Below are 23,147 nucleotides of genomic sequence, written 5' to 3' on the forward strand. Positions count from 1 at the left end.
CTTTCCCTCCCACAGACCCAGTCCTCACTTCTTTGCATCTTGCATTCCTTTGATATTTTTAATATACTTAGGCAATGAATTAGCACTCAATGGATTGAAAAATTGTATTACCTTGTTATGTATTATGTGTAAGGACCACCAATTGATGCCAGTATGGAATCTTAGGCTCTAATAGTGGGACTCGTCTGTCTTAAAGTAACCTGCAAAATATTGACAACACGGTCGAGTGTCATTAATCCTGATGAACCATGCATGTGGTTGTGGAAATCCACCTCTGCCTCATCCTCACCCCGAGTCCCAAGAACTCCAACACTAATGCCTAGTTCTGTAGTTGATATTCTGATTTCTAGAATGTGCTTGTCAAATATTAGGCTATTTTCATTTTTCCTTGGGATGCACTTTGTTTTTTAAAGATCTATGATTCATTTTATTTAGATGAAGGAAGATAAAGAAAGGGTTCCCCTGCTATGGAGAAGACCATATAAATGGACAGGCAAGATGATGGTGCTTTTAGTTATGTAGTCACTCCTGTCAAGGGGTTGCTGGACCTCAGATCCCTTTATGTGTCAGACTCCACTGAGGTGATTTGCAATTTACCTTGCTTTGCAGCTTCTATTGTCCTGGCTCACTCTATTTCTTAGCAAATATATCATATGCACTTTAACTCAAAAGCCCAAACGACTTCTCTAACATCAACAATTGAGACCATTGGCTTTTTAAAATTTTTTTATTTTTTCACTCATCATTTATTTACAAATACACATTATAACTTTTATATACATTGCACATTTACATGGTAGAAAAGTACAAAACTATATATTTAAATGAATTTATATTTAACTTGCCATGTTTGAAAATATAAAATTGCATCAGAAAAAAGTATTATGAAAAGCAAGAAACTTGAACTGATAAAGCTTTGATATAACTTTTAGCGACACGTTGTTTGAAAAGGAACTAATTTAAAAGGTACAGCAGAGTAGCTTACAGGAAACACCTAACAAAAGGTTGAATGTATAGCATTCCCTTCCTTCAGTCTCCGGATACCCATATCAATTTCTTTGGATTTGTAACATCTTAAAAGTACATTATTAGAATTCTAACATTTCTATCACCCCTTCTCTCCCAAATCATGACAAGAGAACTGAACTAGGAGTTTCCTCAAAGATGTATCCTCTGTACCTTCTATTTGAGTCAGTTATAATGCCTTTTGGTCAGTCAAGATTCCTTGTAAACAAAACCCGAGGGATCATGTATGTACAGAACAGGCAGCAGAGAATCCAATAAATAAAAAACATGACAGAAACTGACATGCAAGTTTGTTAAAGTGGAAAAGAGTCTAACAACAGTGAGATGAAGGGAGACAGATGAGTGAGTGAATAGTAAGGAATGGACTTAAATGGTTTACAAGGAAAAAAAAAAGCTTTTACTTTACAAGCAAGAGACCTCACAATAAATAACAACTGCTCTTCCTTTCACGAATAAATTTCTTCAAAAACAAGGTGTACAGTCAACCAGACATTTTATGTATAAATTATAAAACATGACACAGTATAAATAAATGTCTACAAGTCTCAACTATGGGCCTCATCCAGTAGACCTCACAATGACTGCCTCTCCGTGTCCAATGAGTAACAAGGTGGCCTGGGAGAGAGCTCTAGGACAAACGTCCTTTATGTATAGTTTTCCCCCCAAATAAATAAGCATACACTTATTTACAGTATGGACAATATATTTTTTCTTTTCTTTTCTTTTTTCTTTTTTTTTTTTTTTTTTGCCCAAAGGCTATATCAACACTGAACATTGGTGGAGGGTTTACCACTCTAGAATGGAAGATATAGGAAAGCTGTAGTCCTGGTCTTCATCTTCCTCTTCCTCCTCGGTGTCTTCCGAAATGGCTAGATGGGGGAATACAGGGGAGCTGTTGTTTAAATATGGACAACAACAGCGCAGAAGCAGCTCAGTGTATGTTTTCAAAGCCCTCTGAGACAGCCATATTACAGCGTTGCATTTTTATGTGACTTGCAGTGAGATGCTTTGTTTTTGGCATCTGCTGTTATGCAATAAGTTTAAAAAACATTTTTTTTTAAACATTATCTATGAAGTCAAAAACTGCAGAAAGTTCTGAAGAATCAATGGCTCAGGTTTTACGGGCAGATTCCTGAAATTAGATAAAAAGCGCTCGTGTTCTAGGTATAACTGCTTTGGGTCCTTAATTCAGAGTTAGTAGAGGCAACTGCGAAAAGCAGCAGCCCATGTGTGGTAATATACAGCTGTCTTTGAAAAAGAAAAAAAAAAACAAAAAACTTTTGAAGCAGTTAGTTTAGATTCAAGTGTTAATAAAGCAAACGGCCAAGCACATTACTACAGCAAAAGAATTAAGGGCAAATGACTAGAGCTAGGTTTTTAGAGGCAAGCCCGTTGATGATCACTGGACAAGTCCTAACGCCGGGAAACATTCCAGGGAATTTTTCTGTGGACCACTGGATTGTTGGTGAAATTTAGCAGCTACCTAATTTAAATTTTTTTTTAACGTTTATTTTTGAGAGACAGAGACAGAGTGTGAGCAGGGGAGGGGCAGAGAGTGAGGGAGACACAGATTCGGAAGCAGGCTCCAGGCTCTGAGCTGTTAGAGCCCCATGCGGGGCTCAAACCCATGAACCCACGAGCTGTGAGATCATGACCTGAGCCAAAGTCAGTCTCTTAACCGACTGAGCCACCCAGGTGCCCCTAGCAGCTACCCAATTTAAACAGAAATGGGCTTATATTGGAAGGTTTTCGTGCTTTTGAGGTCTCCGTTCCCTAGGGCTTGCCTGGGAAGGCCTCACATTGCGGCGAAGGTTAGAAACTGTACTTACAGTTGCAAGATCCGGAGTGCTTGACTTCCAGCAGCACACCTGATGAACAGGCAGCCTCCTTCATGGCACACTCACTGGCGTAAGTGGCATTGTCACTGGCACAGACAGGCTCCTCGGACTTACTCTCGGGGCACAGCTCATCGCAGAGGGAACACCGGCCTCTGCCAACCTTGAAATCCCATAAACACTTTTTTCCACCAGTGCACTGGATATCTTCACAGGACTTTGCTTCTAGGATATAATACACCTGTGATGAGTAAATTGCTTTCCCTCCTCTCCCTGTTTTTCCCTTTCTTTAGTCCTCTGTCAGTAAAGACAAACATATAGCTTATGATTTACTAACAGGATAATGGAGATCTCATGCAAAAGTGCTTGATAATAAAACTGAAACTTAAACACACATGGCCCCTACACTCCCTACTAGTACACAAAAATAGTATTTTGGGGGAACAGGTTATCACAGTATCCTGGAATTAAATAAGGATTTCATTATTTCCCTCAAGTGAAATCTTTTGAAAAATAAAGAATTCCATCAGTATTAGAATCTGATAACAGATTTTCAGTAACTGTTAAGCAATTATTTCTTGCTTACAGCAAGTCTAGCACCTAAAAAATGTGTAAAATTGAGTGAATTCTAAGTTTTCCAAGACAGAAAGTTGTTTCCCATTTCTTGCTGGCATTTCAACATATATGCCAATGCTTCCAGAAGATAACTGTTTCCTTGAGGAATGCTGTGGTTACCACAGTTTACCCAAACTGGAGACTAGTTCCCCCTTCGGTGAAACTATGCATTATGGGGCGAATTTGGGCTTATTTGATTGACCTCACAGCTTTACCAGTAGAACAAGCCTTTCTGACCATGTTTCCACTTTTCCTTCCTTAATCCAGAATACCTACTGATACACTTTCCCTCATAGGCTAATCCAATCGATCTGCCCAGTAGGCAGGTAGCCTTCCTCAGGTGGCAGGCACTGGAGTAGGTCACTCCATCATTCCCACAGAGATACTGTTCAGAGGAGGTGGGCTCTGGGCAAATCCGGTTACACGTCACACAGTAAGCATTGTTAGTCTGGTCCACCACGCATGTGGAGCTGCCTGGACAGAAAACATCCCGACATGTCTCTGAAATAAAGAAGGAAAGAAATACACATTAATAATAGGTACTTCCTGGCTGTTCAGGAGTGAGCATTTGATATTATCAAGGAAATCATAAAAGGAAGCACCCAGCTTTTCAACAAGCACTTTGGGAACCCAGTGGTTTCAAGAGAAAATCTATGACCCTAGGTTGGTCCCGTCTGAGTTCTTAAGAAGTCTTCAGAACATTAAAAAAGTCTGCTTTGTTTTGCATCATCATCATTATTAGGCTCTTAGGGTGGACAATACCACACCCCAGGGGTCTTCCAGTGGGTCCACCTCAGGTGGAAAGCTAGAGGGGGGGGGAACCAGGGAGGACCTACTTTTACATTTGCCCTGGTACTGGACTTCCAGTTCCGGCTGCTCTTTACATCTGGCCTTGAGGAGTGCACATTCGTTGCGGTAGGTTTTGCCATCCAGCCCACAGACTGGCCCTTTCCAGGTGATGTTGGAACAGTCTGGGGCGCAGACGCAGCGGGGTTTGTTCTTCTTGTTCATTCGGCACTTTTTCCCGGGGCCACAGTCCACGTTCTCACATGTTTCTAAGGGTTGGAAAGAGGGATGGATCAAAGCCAGGGCCAGGCAGTATGCAAGTCAGCCAGGAGGGCTGTGGAGGCCTTGCAGGACCCACCCTGTGGCCAAGAGTTCCCGCCAGAGGGGTCCAGCTCTCTCCTAGTAGTTGAGGAGGGGGTGGGGATGGGGGTGGGGTCAGTGGTCGGCACCCTATACTCAAATCTCTCTCAAAGAGTGCGAGTTGGTTGGCTCCACCACCACACTTGGCCAGTTAAGTCCAGGAACCTCTGGCAACCATGTTTTGCCGGCAGTGTGTACCAGGCAAGATTCAACCCGAAAGTCTTACCGGGACTGCCGGAAGATAGAGGGAACCCACGAACGCACCCCAGCTGGGCAACGGGGAAGGTGAGGATAAGACGCCCTCTACTGAGGGCCTGGAAACTGGGGAGGAAGAGTCCTACCTTTACAGGGGATGCAGTTGGGGGCGCCCCCGTTGAAAATCATCCACTTGAAGAGCGTGTTGTCATTTACATCCTCCTCGGTCCACGAGGTGCTCAGGCGGCCGGTGCTGCAGCACTCCTCCTTGCTCAGTTCGGTCTTGTACAGGACCTGGCAGCGGCCGTTCTTCGCTTGGCGGAGCCAGCAATTCCCAGCTGCGAGGAGACAGGGGTGGGGAGGTGGGTGAGCGAGAGGAGAGGCGGAGTAGGGGGAGGGAGGGGGCGAGGTGGCGAGCTTGCGAGGGAAGGAGGAGACCCAGCGGGGATGGGGCGGGAGTGACTGTGGAGGAGTAGAGAGACATGGGAGAGAAAAGCAGAAAATAAATGGAAGGGAGTGAAGGGGTGGGGAAAGGGGGGCGGGGGAGACGGTTGAAGAGGTGGGAGGTGGGTGAGGGGGAAGGAGAGCGAGAAGCCAGAGCGCCCCAGCCATATCAATGTCAGTTACCAGTGACCCAGACACAACACGTGCAGCTTGCATTGACTTTTACTAGACTGTTTACTTTTATTCGTCCCATTTCATAACCTGCAGCGACTCGAAGAGCAGATTAAAGAACCTGACAAAAACAGGATGCGACGGATGTTTTTACATGTTGGTTTCATGTAGGCGGTACGAGTATTATTTGTGACAGAGGTTAAGAGAGTAGGAGAACTTGAGAGAGGGAGAGACCGACACAGACACACACAACAGGAACAGATCAAGCAAAAGGCACTTGTGAAAAATGAAAGCAAAAAAGCAGCCGGGCCCTGCCCGGAGCTGCCCCGCGCGGCCTCGAGGCGCAGCCCGCCCGCCCGGCCCGTTTTGCAATCCGCCAGACCCAGAGGACGCCCGCGGCCACCGCGGTCTTTCGAAATCTCCGAGGGCAGCTTTTCTCGGCGCCCACGTCCGCGGCACCCAGGCAGCGCCTCGCCCCGAAAGGTGAGGGCGGCGAGGGGGCAGTGCCCAGGGGGACAGCTCACAACACACTCAAAACGGTAACGCTAAAGAAGGAAAGTTACACGTCTGTCTCCAGAAAAGTGTAGGGGAAAAAAGAACAGGGGAGGGGGCGGCTTCCTACTATTTCACGGCAACATATACCTAGCTCATACCTACCGAGAGAAATCTTTGCAAGTACTTTCCCCTCCCCCCCCTCCCCCCGCCTTCCCAGGTTCGCGTTTGGGTCAGGAAGTCTTCTTAGGAACCATCAATACAATTTGAACAATCATTGGACCGCAAGCTGCTATTATTATTATTTTTAAAAATTGTGTCCGAAGACTCACTGAAATAAATTTGATTAAAAAAAAAAAACCCCAAACTTTAGAAATTTGCTCTTAATGCATCTCAGAAATTAAAGAAGTTGTGAGGTCCTTCCTCGCTGTCCTCCATAAAGTTAGTCGGAGGAATGAGGCACAGAGAAAAAAAAAAAAATGTGAACTACTCAAAACACTCCGGGGTAAATTTTTTTTTTTTTTTTTTTTTTGCGGGGTTGGGGGGAAGGGGTTGGAAGAAGCATCCACTAGGCAGAAAACTACTTCCCTCTAAAATTTTCAGCACCCACATCTCCAAGTTTGGGCAAAGTTGCTGAAACCACGTCCCCCGGCCACTGAAGAAATTTCAGTATCTACCCCCATCCCCCAGTCATTTTTTAAAGTATCCAAAAGATGTGGGAGGGAAAGAGGTTACAGTGCAAATGGATCGACTGAAATCTCCAGGCTACTGATGCCTGTCCCCTTCTTCAGAGCCAAAATAGGGGAGATAACATCTAAACTCATTATGTCCAGAACTTGGAGCATCTAACCCTAACTACTGAGAGAGGCTCCAGCTTACTCCCTTTCCTTTTAAAGGATAACCGCGCTCCCAACTCGGCTGGCAGTCCGAAAGTGTCACTGCCTTCAGTTTTCCCACTCCACTCCATCCCGGAGTCGCTAAGTTGGTCCAAAATCTTCCAAGAGCAGCGTTGCTTAGAACAGACCCGGTGCAGACGACAGTAAAGTACAAACCCCTGCCCGCAGCCGAGCCTCCCAGCGCATCCCCCCTCGCTTACCCTGGGCGCTGCGGTCCTCCATGAACTGGCAGAGCAGCAGCAGCAGGAGGCACAGCCCGCCGGGCTGGTGCCTGGGACCGACCATCGTGGGGGCAGACGCGGGGCGAGGAGTGCGGCGGCGCGGGGAGCGGGCGCGGCGGCGGGTGGCTCGGGCGAGCGGCGCGCGTCGCAAAGGCGAGCGGCGGAGGGCGCAGCGATCCCGGCGCAGCCCCGCGCTCGCCGCCGGCCGCCCGCGCGATTCAATGGACGTCAGAAGCCGGGCGCAGCCGCGCTTTAAATCTAGACGGGGGTCTCCGCGGTTTGCGGTGGGCGGTCTCCCAGTGTGTGGGGCAGTGGGAGGGCGGCCGCGAGCAAGGGTGTGCGCGGCTCCTTGGGGGTGGGGAGCTTTTAAAAGTTCAGTGTGAATCAGGTGACATTTCCCACCTTCTGGAAACCCTTCCCAATTATCTGTTGGAGGTGCCCGAAATCAAAGCGGCAGGAGGGGAATCGCCGAGTTCTTATTTGCGTAGGAGGGAGAGGGAGGGGGAAGGCGGCCGGGCGGGGGGTGGGGGCGACGCTTCGGGGGTGGGGAGTGGGGAAGAACACCCACTTCCAAGTCCTGCACGCCGCCGCTCGCAGGCAACGCCGGCGCGTCCGGGGTGGCGTGTCTGTGTGAGTGTGAGTGTGTGAGAGTGTGTGTGTGTGTGTGTGTGTGTGTGTGTGTGTGTGTGTGTGTATGCAGGGGGGCGCGGTGGGGGCGCTGGAGGAGGAGGCGGCGGCGGCGGCGGCGGGCGGAGCGGAGCGGAGCTGTGGTGGTGGTGGGGGGGAACCCGGGAGTTTGTCTCTCCTCCCGCTCCTCCGCTCCAGAAAGACTTTGCAAACGCCCAGAGAGCCCGGAGCTGCTGAAATACCCGGGTGGCGGCCGGGTCGGAGCGCGCTGGCCCCGCCGCTCCGCCGGGGCGCGCGGCAGTTTTAGGCCCCCGCAGCCTGGGCGCGGGACCGGCGAGGTTTTGTGTCTGGGTCTGTGCGTGCTTGACTGTGCGGCCACCCCCGGTCCGGAGTTGGGGCTAAGAACCCCAGCGCCGGCGCCTTCCACCTTGGCTGAGCGGGGCCGAGACGCGGCCCTCGGTCTCGACGAGTCACAAGCAAACAAAAATGTTTAACACCTCGGGCCCGGCCTCCCCCCCGTCACAGTCTCGCCCTCTCCCTTTCTTTTCTCCCCTTTCACTTCGCGGCGTCTGGAGTTGGAGCCTGGAGCGGGGGCGCCGACGTAGGCGGTCTGCCCCCCCTCCCCGGCTCGGAGACTCCCCAGTTTCTGTCCTGTGTGCCTGTCTGTCTCTCTCAGTCTCCTTCTCAGCTCGCTCGCTCTCCCTCTCTCTCTCTCCGTCTCTCTGTCTCTCTCTGTCTCTCTCGGTTCGCGGAATAAAAAAGATTGCAACATCGATAATGAACTTCTGTAGCCTCAGTTTATTAAGCACAGTGCCTGGCATTCTTCGCTGAAAGTTGGCGGGTCTCTCATTTATAACATTTTTGGCACTGCTGAATGAAACTGAGGAGGCGATATTTCCTTTTATATAAAACGATTACTTCACGGAAAATGCTATATTGTTTATTCCAAAGCTGCCTTTTAAATTTCCATTCTTTTCGCTTCTGGAGCCCGAAGGACAACAGACAGCGAAGTATGCAGACAAAATTCTTGGACATTCGCAGGTCACTGGGATTTGTTCTTCCACGGATTTCAAATCCGCCCCTCTTCGCCCTCCCTCAAGCCTCCCCCCGCCAGACTGCCCCCCCATTCCTGCTTTCGCCCTCCCCCCACCTAACATCACCCCCCCCCCCCTTTCCACAACTGCAAATAACTCAGTGATAACAGATTTTTTTCCACCAACTGCAGGAGATAGTGCTAATCTTTTAATAAAAGATCCCATTACAATGGGATCTGTCTGGACAGACTATAATAGATCCCGAAATACAGCCGTGCTAATATTAGAAGACAGTTGTTTGGGTGCCTCTCAGACGGGCCCAAGCCCCCCTTTGAAAGTGGGCATGAATCACAAAGCCCCGCGGCCGCCGCACCTGCACCGCGCGCATTCGGTGCAGCAGGCTGGTAAAAACGGGTGACCTCGCCGCTGCTTTTCGCTTTATAATTACCGTCCTGAGGACGGGAGAGGAGGGGTGCGGGCGGTCTGGGGGTGGGGGGCTGGCTTTCTGCTGACTTCAGACGGCTCTGGGGTCTCCACATCCTTCTTAATATTTCCAGATTTATTCTTTCTCTCTCTCTCTCCTCCCTCTTCTCTCTTTCCCTCCCGTCCGCCCACTCCTTCTCTTTTCTCTTTCCCTCCCTCGTCCCCGAGTCTGCTCAGACTCCCCCCTCCCCTCTTTCTTTCCCGTCTTCCTTTCTTTCTTCCCTCCAACGCAGCATTAATGTAGAGTTGTTTAGTGCCCTCTAATGGCAGACGACATTAACAATTAATAGCAAACTGTCCCCATTGCGGGAGCTGCCCCTCAATGGCAGAGTTCCAAAGTTGAATTTATTTCTTCTTTATTCAGGGAGGTGGATATAGTGCTTATATATAGTAAAGTGCTGGAGGGAAACTTTGCTTCCTTCCCTTCAAGTCCTTTTCCCCAAGGCTAACAGCCGGAAGAAAGGGGAAAGCTAACAATTACTGTTATTTGACTTTTGTGTGTGTGTAAAAATTTGTCTTAATAGCAGCAAGAGACACAGCTTTTGTTTTAGCTAGGTTTATCAAACCATGTATCTAGAATTGGAAAATAAGTTAGATATTCTGAATACATAGAAGATCTTGGATGGTAGATGGTTGGATCTTATAGCAGTGCTTTACCAATAGCCATTGAAAAAATTTTAAGACCCAGAAGTAATTATACGAATTTGTATTTGTCCCCTGTTTAAAGACATTTATTGTTCCCAAATCTACTCTAGTCTCTTAAAGCTTGGAAAATCTAATTGCAGTTAGATTTTATAGCCTAGGACCATACAAAACATTAAAATGTTACTTGTGGTTGGTCATATATGAAGTCATCTTGCTTAGAGGAGTGTAAGATAACATTTTAACCCATGGTTTGTTTTCCCCATCCTTTTGGTAAGGTGATTCTAGAGACCATCATTTCTTCATATTTTATAACATATAACAATGTAGCTTGCATGTTCTTATTAGATTTAACTTGTTCAATTACATGTACATATACAGTATGTTAATATAAAGAGAGCATAACACCTATATGCAATATGGCTTTTTTGGGGGGATCTATGTGACTAAATAAAACTTGTAATAGAGTCAGTTTTGGGGGGTTTAATAAAAATATTTATCTGGATTCTTGAGCAAAAGTATTTGGTTTATGTAGGTAGTTAATTTATACATAGAGAGACAACTGGTGTAGTAAACACTTTCTAAATTCATTTAATCCAAGGTGTGTCTACACAATTCCGTATGATGGGTAAGAAGTAAAAATTCTGTTTCCATTTTATTTTTTGTCTACGTAATGCCAAATACTCGGACTGGTCATTTGACAAAATCAAGTGCATTGACTAGTTGCTTTGGCATCATGTAATTGTCTAGGCTGGCCAAAACAGACACAGGAGCTCTCCTTGTAAAAAAAAAAAAAGAAAAAAATGTCACCTCTCATAAGAGTGCTCCAGTACTAGAGGCGGACCCAATACAGGATTACTTCTCGCCCCAGTGAGGGTGGCCCTGCAGGTCAGGGTTGAGGTCACTAGCAAACACACTGTGGAAAACACAAATGCTGTGTTGCTTTTGCCCTTGTGAATAAGCAGCTTGGTGTTTGTTTAATGATACAAGCTCATCCTGTTTTTCAGCTGCACCTTGGATAGTATTGATCTGTTTGGGAGAATGTCTGCTCTGAATCGGCACAGATCAGTCATCAGAACTCTTGTTGGTCTGGGTTATCTTCTGGCCAATTCAAGGAAATGAGACATAGGTCAATACTGGTTCCATATGGGCCTCCTATGGGCATCAACAAGAGACCCGTCCAATTTCTGTGGTATGAAATGCTATCACACCTGTTCAATGCCATCACAGAAAAACAGCTGCTATTTTTTTTTTTGCTGTTTTATCTCCTGTAAATGTTAAATATTGGGTTTGTGGATGTCTAAATGTCAAGGGGACATTTTAAAATAAAAATGCCTTCTTTCATTTTTGTTGTATGCCTCTAAGTTTGACTTCTTATTTTTTTCCTTTCTGCTCTGCCAAAAAAGTAAATGTAAATTATGAGAAACACAATAGGACCACTTTGTAACTGACTTTCTGGGCAGCACACAAAAAGACTGCTGTTCTCTGATTGTTTTTTTGTCAGCTTCAAAAGCTGTCTTCCTTCTGAAGTTTATAAATTTAAAATATTAGAGTTTAGCAAATGATTCAATCTAGCTCTGAAGATATCTACTTGAAATCATATGATTGTTGTTTGAGACCAGAACTGACCTGGTTAAATTTCAATCTCTAATAAGGGAATATGTATGGAGGGGGTGGGATGAAGTTATGTATGGAAAATTTGAAAGTCATAAGCTGTGTAGCTTTTATTTTTTGCCTTAAAGTTAAGTGTTCAATTTTTTTGAAATTAGGTGTTTTGCAAAATGAATATTAAAATTTCAAATGCAAATAAATAATCTTGTAGAATTTAAACACTTGATAAGTAGGCTGAAGTGATTTTAAAATCAGATTTTGTTCTTCTAGGTACATAAACATCTACTTAATGCGTCATGGTTTGAAATTGTGCAACTTCATAGGCTAGAATGAGGATTTGAGGTAGGGTGGGGGATAATAGTTCTGTATTAGCTGAATTGTTGCAGAACTAAAAAGTTAAGAAATGTGAGTACATACAAGCAATATTTATCCAAGATGTCCAAACCAATTGATTAAGTTTTTAAAAAAGTCGTTAGAATATGTTTTTAAAATAGTGCTGAGAAAATAATTGATTACCTGAACTTTTCTCTTTTCACTATTGCTTTGATGTTATGTAGAGCCAGTCATCATGGACATCTCGTTCTTTCTGATACTACCTGTCTCTGTATAACATTTTTTTTAAAGATTTTTTTTGTAAGTAATCTCTATACCCAACATGGAGCCTGAACTCACAACCCTGAGATCAACAGTTGCAAACTCTACCCACTAAGCCAGCCAGACACCCCTTTGTATGACATTTTTAAAAAAGTTTATTTGTTTATTTTGAGAGAGAAAGAGAGAGAGAGTGAGGGAGTGCATGCATGGGTGAGGGAGGGGCAGAGAGAAAGGGAGAGAGAGAATCCCAAGCAGGCTCTGCAGTGTCAGCACAGAGACCCATGTGGGGCTTGAACTGACCAACCATGAGATCATGACCTGAACTGAGATCAAGAGTCATGCTTAACCAAATGAGCCGCCCAGGAGCCCCTAGCACTTTAAAAAAAATTTTTTTTAATGTTTATTTATTTTTGAGAGAAAGAGAGAGAATCAGAAGCATGCTCCAGGCTCTGAGCTGTCAGCACAGAGCCTGACATGGGGCTTGAACCCATGAACTGTGAGATCATGACCTGAACCAAAGTCGGACGCATAAATGACTGAGCCACCCAGGCGTGTCCCCAGCACTTTATTTTTAAAGATTTAAAAAATTTTTATATTATTTTTATTTAAACATTTTTTAAAAAAGATTTTGTTTATATTTTTGAGAGAGAGCATGACTGAGGGGAGGTGCAGTGGAGGACAGAGAGAAAGAGAGAGAGAGAGAGAGAGAGAGAGAGAGAGAGAGAGAATCCCAAGGAAGCTCCATGCTCAGTGTGGAACCCAACATGGGGCTTGATCCCATGACCTTGAGATCATGACCTGAGCCAAAATCAAGAGTCCAACACTTAACTGACTGAGCTACCCAGGGGCCCCTAATGTTTAGCACTTTTAACCCCTGATACCATTTACAGGGGAGGAGGAGAGCAAATAAGTACTTGCTGTTTTGTTTTCTTACTTTATGATTGAAACAATGTATCAATCAAAGTAGGAGCCACTTTCCTGGATTCTTCATTGGCTGAGGGTGAGTTGGCATGCTGTAGTTATGTATATTTTGGTTTCTGTTACCTCATTTAAGTTTCCATAGAGTGGCAGTGGTTTGCACATTTAATAATTAGGTGTTTTGTTTTTTTTAATAAATGTCTTTTTTTTTTTTAAAGTTCATTCCTCCATCCTGAGAGATAGATAGATAGATGATAGATAGATAGATAGAGCAGGGGAGGGGCAGAGAGAGAGAGAGAGAGAAAGAAAGAAAGAGAGAGAGAGAGAGAGAGAGAGAGAGAGAGAGAGAGAGAGAGAGAATCCCAAGCAGGCTCTGCACAGTGTGGAGCCTGATGTGGGGCCTGAACCCATAAACTGTGAGATCATGACCTGAGCCAAAACCAAGAGTTGGATGCTCAACCGACTAAGCCACCCAGGCGCTCCAATAATTAGGGTTTTTTTTTAAGTGTTTTCCTATTTAATATTGCAGTCAGTAGTTGATGATTGCTGTCTGATCATCCATGTTGTCATCTCTGCTCATTTTTTATTTAACATGAATCCTATCTCATTTCCGATGTCAAATTTGCCCCAAAAGTAAAATATTATGTTTATGAAAGGTCCAGAGTTCACAAGGCAGTTTATACATGACTTTAGACATCCTATTGCGTCTTTATATAAATTTTTAGTTAGTCATCTTTCCTCAAAGGGGAATTAATTCCAAATCCATTTTGTGTTTTGCCTTTGCACCTTTATAAAAAATGAAATGATCTCATATGTGTAGATCTATTTCTGAGCTCTTTATTCTGTTCCATTGATCTGTTTGTTGATTTTATGGCATACCACATTGTCTTGATTATTGTGACTTTATAGTAAGTAATGAAGTCAGGTAGTATGGTTCCTCCAACTTTGTTTTTTTTCAAGATTGCTTTGGATATTCTGGCTACATTTTCATATATATTTTAGAATCTGCTTGTTGAATTCTACAAAAAAAGCTTGATGGAATTATGACGGGGATACATCAATTTGGGGAGAAATGAAATTTTAACAATATTGAGTCTTCAAAACCATGAGCGTGGTATATCTTTCCATTTACTTACGTTTTCTTTCATTTCTCTCAACTATGATTTGTAGATCTGTTTTGTATTTTGGCTGTCATTGAAAAACATGCTGAAGGATGATAAATGCAGTTTTCAGCTCTTCCCCTCAAAATAGCTCAATGGGTTACAAAGATTTTCTGGTGCAGGCTTATGCTTGTCTCATTTCCTAAAGTTGATTGTCTATGACCAGTCAAAAATGTATCTAGCATACTTCCCAGGAGTGGTATGCTAACTCATTAAAATCTGTTGCATGGATTCTTTTAGTGTTTCTCTTAGATTATAGTCACTTCTTTAAATGACCAATTTCTGTCACAATGACATTTACACTTAAAGAGTGTTAGAAATCAAGGTGCCTGGGTGGCTCTGTGGTTAAGTGTCTGTCTTCGGCTCAAGTCACGATCTCATGGGTTTGTGAGTTCAAGCTCCACATCGGGCTCTGTGTTGCCAGCCTGGAGCCTGCTTCAGATTCTATTCTCCCTGTGTCTCTGCCCCTCCCCTGCTCTTGCTCTGTCTCTCAAAAATAAATAAAACATTAAAAAAATAAAATGAGTGTTAAAAATGATCCTCTAATGGTTAGTGTTTTGTTGACTATTATTTTATCATTTTTATGCGAAAAGACTCAAAGTATCATTATTCTTAAGTTTAAGCAGTGGAAACATGCAGTTGCCATTGAGCCAACATTTGGGTAGCAGTGACTTTCTGCCTTTATTTTTTTATTGGAGCGTTATGGCATCTTTTCATTTGTCATTGCTCTCCCTGATTCATTCATCCTCCCCATAGTTTCCTTTCCTCTTATATCTCATTTTCCACCCACCAGAAGAAGTAGTACTATAACCTAAAATTGTACCTTTTGCAGCATGTATTGGTTTATTTTTTTTTCATGTAAATGTTACATTTAAAAGTAAACTATACTTTGTATTGTTTATCCAACCGTACTATTAAATATTTAACAATGGGTTGAGGTCAAATGGTGATGACACAACATGTGGAAATACGGGACAGATGATGCATTAAGTGTTGAAATAAATTATTTCAACACATGGCGAGACTTGCTATTTTTTGGATTAGAATATGAATATATATATTATGAACATTTGTAAAGGAATGACTTAGAGACAGTCTTGGTCAATGTGTGCTTAATAATCTCCCACCAATGGCCACTCTTTAGCAATATAAAATTGTTAGTATGTAAAGAAGACTCATTTATTTGGTTTTCCAATACATGAGATAAATGATTATTCTGAACTGGTCTCATGCATTTTCCTTGCAAATAAGGATATGAAAATCATCAACAGGAACCATGTGTTAATGGCTCACATGCTGGGCAGATGGAAACACAGTGTAGAAGAACCATTTAGTTGAGATCATTTTGGCCTCAAGACTTCTAATCTTTGCTTTAGCAGAAAACATTGCTTTGGCCAGCCAGATGACACAACCATCACACTGTCAACATTTTCATTTTTGCCAGAGCACCAGATTTCCTGAAGAAATGTTTAGGCAGTGATTCCTAACTTTTTCTTATTCACAGTCCCTCTGAGAAGCTATTGGAAGATATGAACCATCTCCCCAGAACAGTGCACAGACACAAACACATATACACCCACCCAAAATTTTGCCTTCATTTTTAAGGAGGCCATAAACATTTAAAAGTCCATGCATAGATCCTCTAGGGTTCCATGAACTCCAGATCACAAACCCTGATTTTGAAAGATTCAACTGCTAAATGGGCTGATTATTCTGCCAGTATACCCTAATCAGTCTACTTGCTTTTCAAGAACACTTCAGACCTCAGTCAGTGTGCCTTCTCTGGAGCAATTCCATGTATTAGAGTGTCTTACAAAATTAACCAATGTCACCATTATAGCAACTGTCTTGAGAGAGTTCAAAACAGACACACATACTCCAAAATACATCTGTCTATTATTTCATTCTTTAATAATATGTATTAAGTGCCTATTCCATGCCAGGCACGTGCAATATATCATCTCAATTTTCTTAACTATCTGTTCAGATAGATATATATATATTTTTCAACACTGTGCTATGAGACTCATTCATACTGTTGTGTGTAACTGTTTATACTTTTTCATTAAATGAATGTATCACCATTTATTCATTCTGTTCTTGAAGTTCATTTGACTATTATGATAATGTTGATATAAATATTCTTGTACTGTATTTGGTGCACATATAAACACTGAAGTATATACAGTTAGGTTTATGCCTAGGAGTGGATTGTTGAGTCAGAGGTTCATCCATGTTGTTGTGAGCCAGTAGTTTATTCCTTTTTATGGCTAAACAGTATTCCATTTTTGTGAAAATACTGCAATTTGTTTGTTTGTTCACTTTTTGGTGGACATTTGAGTCATTTCCAATTTGGGACTATTGCAAATAAAACTATGAATATTCATCTTTTTGTGAACATATATTTTCATTTCTCTTGGGTGGCTGTGGAATATCTAGGAGTGAAATTGCTGGATCATAAAATAAGCATGTAGTTAACTTTATAAGAAACTCAAATGTTTTCTAAAGTAGCTATGCTATTTTATACTCTTACCAGAAAAGTAGGAAGATTTTAGTCGCTGTGCCTCCCCACCAATATCCTCAGTTTTCCCAGTTTTAAACATTTGAGTGAGTGTGAAATGATATATCATTGTGGGTTTTTTTACATTTAAAAAAATGTTTATTGATTTACTTTGAGGGAGAAAGAGTGTGTGCATGAGCAGTGGAGGGGCAAAGAGAGAGGGAGAGAGTGAATCTCAAGCAGGCTTTCTGCTGTCAGTGCAGAGCCCAATACGGGGCTCAGTCTCATGACTGTGAGATCGTGACTTGAGCCGAAATCAAGAATTGGATGCTTAACCAACTGGGCCACTTAGGCTCCCCAACATTCTGGTTTTACTTTGAATTTCCCTAAATGACTAGGTGAGTACCTTTTTACGTGTTTACCGGCCACTTACATCGATTCTGTTGTAAAATGTCTGCCCAAGTGTTTTGCCCATATATTTTATACCAGGTAGGTATTATTATCACCATTTCCTAGATCCCTCCAGAAAACATAAAAATGGCTGAGTCAGGAAAACTCTATAGCCCAGCATTTAGGGAGGGATTGTTACTGTAGGATTTCCAAGGAGTAATGAGAAAAAGAAATTGCTCTGTGATTACTACTGTATTCTAAGCAATTTAACATAATTTTACAGATAATTTTTTTATACCTAGATTACTCATAAAATCTGCACTTGGAGCACACAAAATATGTTAACAAAAATAGCCCCAAACCTTTTTGTGGCTTAGTTTCCAATATAATTTCAACACATATTTATTAAATATCTGTTATATTCTCCAGATCCTGTGATGTGGATGGAGGAGCAAATATGATAAATCTAGTTGCAGCTTTCTTGGAATTTTGGAATAACAGAAAAGGCAGATATTAAATCAGTATGTGTAATAAATTGTGAAGAAGATGGCAGGGAAGATCTTCCTGATGAAGTGACATTTAGCTGAGACCTTACATTTGAGGAGGGGTTGGCCAGGAGAAGGTGGTGCTTGAGGGAGATAGTGGAATAATATTTGTAAAGTTCAGGAGGAAAGAGAGGAATCATTTGAAGAACTAAAAGAAATTTGGTGATGACCAAAGCACATACTTTGAGAGGAAGAGTGGAAATTGAGGAGATGGAAGAAGTTGATGGCACAGATTACGTAAACTATTGTAAAAACCTTGGGTTTATTGGTTTTCCAGAGGAAATCTATGGGAATATTTTAAGTAAGGAATATTTAAGTAAGTGCCATTTTTCACTTAAAAATGCTCTCTCTGTATGAACTATAGAGATAGATTTAGAAGGCACTAGCCATGGAGAAAGGCCACCTTTTAGAATGACATCCCAGTAGCAGAACTCTATCAGGTGGTGAGACTTGGGTTAAAGACAAAGATTCATGACATGATTAAAAGGTAGAATCCATAGGTTCTATTGATTAACTGAATGTGGGGGATAAAAGAAAAGGAGGAGACAAGGTTGACTCTTGGGTTTCCAGTATGAATAAATGAGTGAGTGGTGGTATCATTTCCGGAGATAGATGATAATGGAGAAGGGGCAGGTTTTTATTTGGTACTGTGTTTAAGGATCCTATGGGACTCAAGAAATTTTGAATGCTCTAGATTGCCAAGCTTATCTTTTTTTTTTTTTAATGTTTATTTATTTTTGAGACAGAGAGAGACAGAGCATGAATGGGGGAGGGGCAGAGAGAGAGGGAGACACAGAATAGGAAGCAGGCTCCAGGCTCTGAGCCATCAGCCCAGGGCCTGACGTGGGGCTCGAACTCACGAGCCGCGAGATCGTGACCTGAGCTGAAGTTGGACGCTCAACCGACTGAGCCACCCAGGCGCCCCCCCCCTTTTTTTTTTTAAGTTTATTTATTTAGAGAGAGAAAGAGAAAGCACAAACAGAGGAGGGACAGAGAGAGACAGAGAGAGGGGATGCAGAATCCCAAGCAAGCTCTGCTCTGTCAGTGAGCCCAATGTGGCGCTTGACCCCACAAACCATGAGATCATGACCTGAGCTGAAACCAAGTGTTGAATGCCTAACTGACTGAGCCACCCAAGTGCCCCGCCAAGCTTATCTTTATGAATAAATCTATTATGGGTAACAAAGATTAGTTTTCTTTTCTCACCCTGGAAACAGCCAGATCTACCTAGATATGACTAATTATAACCAAGAATACAAAGCATTTTGGGATGAACTAACCAAACAAATGAATGAGAATGGGTGGTTGTTTCATAGACCAATACCCAAGAAAATACATATTCCCCTTTGCACTTTTTTTAAAAACCATTTTTAAAAAATGTTTATTTATTTTTGAGAGAAAGAGAGTGCAAGCAGGGGAGGGGCAGAGAGAGAGAGCGGGAGAGAGAATTCCAAGCACGGTTCCCACTGTCATCACAGAGCCCAATGTGGGGCTTGATCCCACGACCCTGGGATCATGACCTGAGCTAAAATCGAGAGTTGGATGCTCAACTGAGTGAGCCAGCCAGCCCCTCCCCCAAACGCCCACCTCTTTGCACTTTTTAAGTACTAACTTTAAAGGGTAGCAGCAACTCAAGATACAAGACTTATACAAGGATAGGATGAAAGGGGACCAAGCACCCTCTCAAGATATACAACTGTGTGGGAATCTTTGTCCTGTGTAAAGTGATCTCAGTCTCCAGTAGGCATTACCATCTCGGATGCAGTGCCTGGAGTGGGGATGTAGAGAATGGAAGATGAGAAATCCATCTCCAGCTATCTCTGACATTTATTCACACATTAAACAGTATTTGTTGTGTGTAAAGAATTAACTGAGTATAATTGAGTACCAATTGACAGTGAAATCATTAGATGTATGATTGATGGGGAATTGACATTTATATGGTGCCAAGGAAATCAGACAAGTTCCTAATTTAAGAGAGAAACCACAGCAGAATGGAGGATCAGGCTGCTGTCATCCAAATCCCCTTGTGAATCTTTGTATCACAAAGGTAGGGCAATCAGCTATAGGTGTATCCTGATGTAATGGAATGCAAAGAAATAACATCACCTCTGTTGAATTATAGTCCAAAATGTGTAAATCAAATGTGATCAAGATATTGGCTCTAAATCATCATTTATAGGAGATTCAGGAGCTAGAAGAATTATACCTCCAGGATACTATCAAATTCAGAAGGTGAGTCGTTCTACAAAACAACTGACATGATATCAATAATGGAAGATTACAGATAAATACCCCCCTTCCATCCCCCAGATAGCTGGTCCTGAGAAAGATTTCAGATTATTCTGTGGGACTGAGCAACTAGTCACAGTAAAGGTGATGTCAGCTGGATAATGCATCTTTGTATAAACTCTCCTTTCCCTCTCTCTTCTATCCCTCACTATTCACTCCTGAACCACACTCTCCACTAAAGACCTTGGACTTAAGCCTTCTTTCAGGTTTTGCTTTCTAGGGGACCCACACTAAAACTGAGAACAAGTGAAACACTGCTAACAGGTTTAAGGAACCAATGAGGCCATTAGACTATATAGTATTTTTTTATGTATTCAACTTTTTGGCTTAGTTTGGATGATGTTTACACATATACACTTCCTAAGATTATAGGACAAAGATGACAACTAGGTAAATTTGATTTAACGAGAGCTGAAAAGGATTCTAAGGCTATAAACAATTAGCAATATCTATTTTGGCTACCACATGGAAGTGTGTCATTTACCCATGTTTGTCATCCTTAGACTAAAAGATAAAGGTGATTAAGGTGTCATACAAATCCACTGGGATGAGAGGTAATTATATACACTGAGAGAGGGGAGAAAGGGTCACTGTTTTCAGGTGATACAGACAGTGTTTAATGGGCATTTTCCCCCACAGCCTCTTTGACCCCATCATCTAATGTTCTTTATTTCTCCACAATCTTACTGGTTTTCAAACATGCTCCTCTCCTACAATCTTTACATTTGTTGCTCCTTCTACCTTTTACTGTAGAGATGTGCATGGCTTGCTCCTTTACTCCCTTCTGGTTTCTGCTCAAATATTAGGGAGAATATCTATCTATCTATCTATCTATCTATCTATCTATGATATATAACAAAAGTTGATGATAAATTATATGTATTTATAAGCAGGGCTATTGATTATTTTGAAACCTAGTTTATACTGCAGAGGCAGAATAAATGCTTATGTTTTCCTCCTTTACATTTTTTTCAAAGTAAGGTGTTGGTCAAATGGCTATTTCAAGTGATGTTGATGATTTCAGATTTTTTTTTTTTGAATTTTTTTTTCTTTCTAAAAGATTAGTTCTCAAAGAATATATTTATGAGCTCATGAATAGTCATAGATTTGGTGATTTTCCATCAACTGCAATCATTGTTTTTTTACAGCTTAAGTCATCATAATTTTGGTCAGTGGAAGTCCCTTCAAGGTAGGTAGCCTCTGTTTCCTTTTCATGCAATCCTATTAATCTTGAAAAATTTATTTGCTTTATGGCACACATTGTCCTAGACCTTATATCTTTGCTGCTGTGTAGGCATGGAATCAGTCTTTCTTTAAGGAGCCCTGTTTTGTTTTTTAAATATATTTATTAATTATTTTTTAAATTTACATCCAAGTTAGTTAGCATATGGTGCAATAATGATTTCAAGAGTAGAATCCAGTGATTCACCCCCTATGTATAACACTCAGGGCTCATCCCAAAAGTCTTCTTTAATGCCCCTTGCCCATTTAGCCCATGACCCCACCCACACTCCCTCCAGCAATGCTCAGTTTGTTGTCTGTATTTAAAAGTTTCTTATGGGGGCGCCTGGGTGGCGCAGTCGGTTAAGCGTCGGACTTCAGCCAGGTCACGATCTCGCGGTCTGTGAGTTTGAGCCCCGCGTCAGGCTCTGGGCTGATGGCTCAGAGCCTGGAGCCTGTTTCCGATTCTGTGTCTCCCTCTCTCTCTGCCCCTCCCCCATTCATGCTCTGTCTCTCTCTGTCCCAAAAATAAAATAAAAAATGTTGAAAAAAAAATTTAAAAGTTTCTTATGTTTTGTCCCCCTCCTTGTTTTTATACTATTTTTACTTCCCTTCCCTTATGTTCATCTGTTTGTTTTGTTTTAAATTGATAACGTTACTAAGGGTGAAAATCTGGGTGCTAGATGTGCTCATTGCTATGACAGTGACATTGGAAAATTTCTAGGAGATTTCAATGGATAGAGCTGAGAAAAAAATTTATAAGTTAAAAGAATACCTTTATTTTGATATTTCCTATGCAGTTTAAAAAAAATAATGGTTTCATTGTGGTATAATTCACTTATCATGAAATTCACTCTCAAAGGGTACAATTTTGTGGTTTGTAGAATATTCACAAACGTGACTATCATCTAATTCCCAAATGTTTTTATTACTCTAAGAAGAAACTCTGTACCCATTATCAGTCACTCTTTTTCGTCTTTTCCCCTGGCCCTTGGCAATAAGTATTCTACTTACTGTCTCTGTGGATTTGCCTATTCTAGACATTTCACGTAAATGGAGTCATACTATAGCCTTTTGTATCTAGATTCTTTTACTTAGCATAATGTTTTCAAGGTTCATCCATATTGTAGCCTGTACTGGTATTCCATTACTTTTTTATGGTTGAATAATATGTCATTGTGTGGATATGCCATATTTTGCTTTTCTATGCATCAGTTGATAGACATTTGGGTTGTTTCTGCTTTTTAGCTGTTACTTCTATGAACATACTCATACAAGTTTTTGTGTGACACATGTTTTCATTTATCTTGAGTTTATATATCTTGGAGTGGAATTACTGGATCATACGATAACATTATGCTTAACTTTTAAGATGCTACCAAATCATTTTCCAAACAGTATTTTTTTAATGTTTGTTTATTTGTTCTGAGAGAGAGATTGGCAGAGAGAGAGGGAGAGAGAGAACCCCAAACAGGCTCAGTGCTGTCAGCGCAGAGCCTGACCCAGGGACTCAAACTCACCAACGGTGAAAATCATGACCTGAGCCGAAATCAAGAGCCCGAAGTTCAACCAACTGAGCCCCTGAGTATTTTGGAAACTGTTCATACCACTTTATATTCCACCAGCAGCGTATGAATGTCCCAATTTCTCTACATGTTCCCCAACATTTGTTATTAACTGTCTTTTGGAATATAGCCATCTTAATAAGTGTGAAGTAATATCTATGTCCCCGCTCCCCTCAATAATAAATTCCTTTTGAAGCTAAAGTCATGTAAAGAGATTTTGTAGTGAGGAAACAAATGACAGCAATCTACAAATTTCAAAGTAAAACAATTTAAATGCACAAGAGTGAACTTTGGTACTGGTGGATGCAGCTGGGAAAAGTAGCTTGTAGAACTTGCAGCACAGCATAAATAATCCATTTCAGGAAGAAATATATTTTTCAGGTAGAGTGAAAAGCTGTGAGATTACAAGAAGGTAACCTCCTATCAATACAGAAATATCCAAGTCTTGCAACTAAGGCATTGGAAGAATGAGTGGATAGGTTAGGATGGAATGATTTCTGAAGTTGAAGGTCATTTGGTTTTGT

The 23,147-nt window shown here is 42.1% G+C and overlaps 1 protein-coding gene across 2 annotated transcripts; it reads right to left on the reverse strand.

Moving 5' to 3' along the window:
* Positions 1-716: 716 nt before the first annotated feature.
* FST (follistatin) lies at positions 717-5,576 on the reverse strand. Of its 2 annotated transcripts, none has more exons than XM_047092683.1 (5): positions 4,964-5,576; positions 4,313-4,531; positions 3,753-3,977; positions 2,856-3,083; positions 717-1,895 (listed from the first exon to the last, which is right to left on the reverse strand). In XM_047092683.1, the coding sequence occupies exons 1-5, from the start codon at positions 5,475-5,477 to the stop codon at positions 1,813-1,815; spliced, it is 1,269 nt and encodes a 422-aa protein (XP_046948639.1). In that variant the 5' UTR covers positions 5,478-5,576; the 3' UTR covers positions 717-1,812. The 2 variants fall into 2 exon arrangements, with proteins under 2 accessions (XP_046948639.1, XP_046948630.1); XM_047092674.1 differs by having other exon boundaries at positions 2,856-3,086.
* Positions 5,577-23,147: the final 17,571 nt, after the last annotated feature.

Source organism: Lynx rufus, unplaced genomic scaffold (genome assembly GCF_022079265.1).
Source record: "Lynx rufus isolate CCGP_SWC_20201006 ecotype Redwood Valley unplaced genomic scaffold, mLynRuf1.p SCAF_1, whole genome shotgun sequence".
NCBI lineage: Eukaryota > Metazoa > Chordata > Mammalia > Carnivora > Felidae > Lynx > Lynx rufus.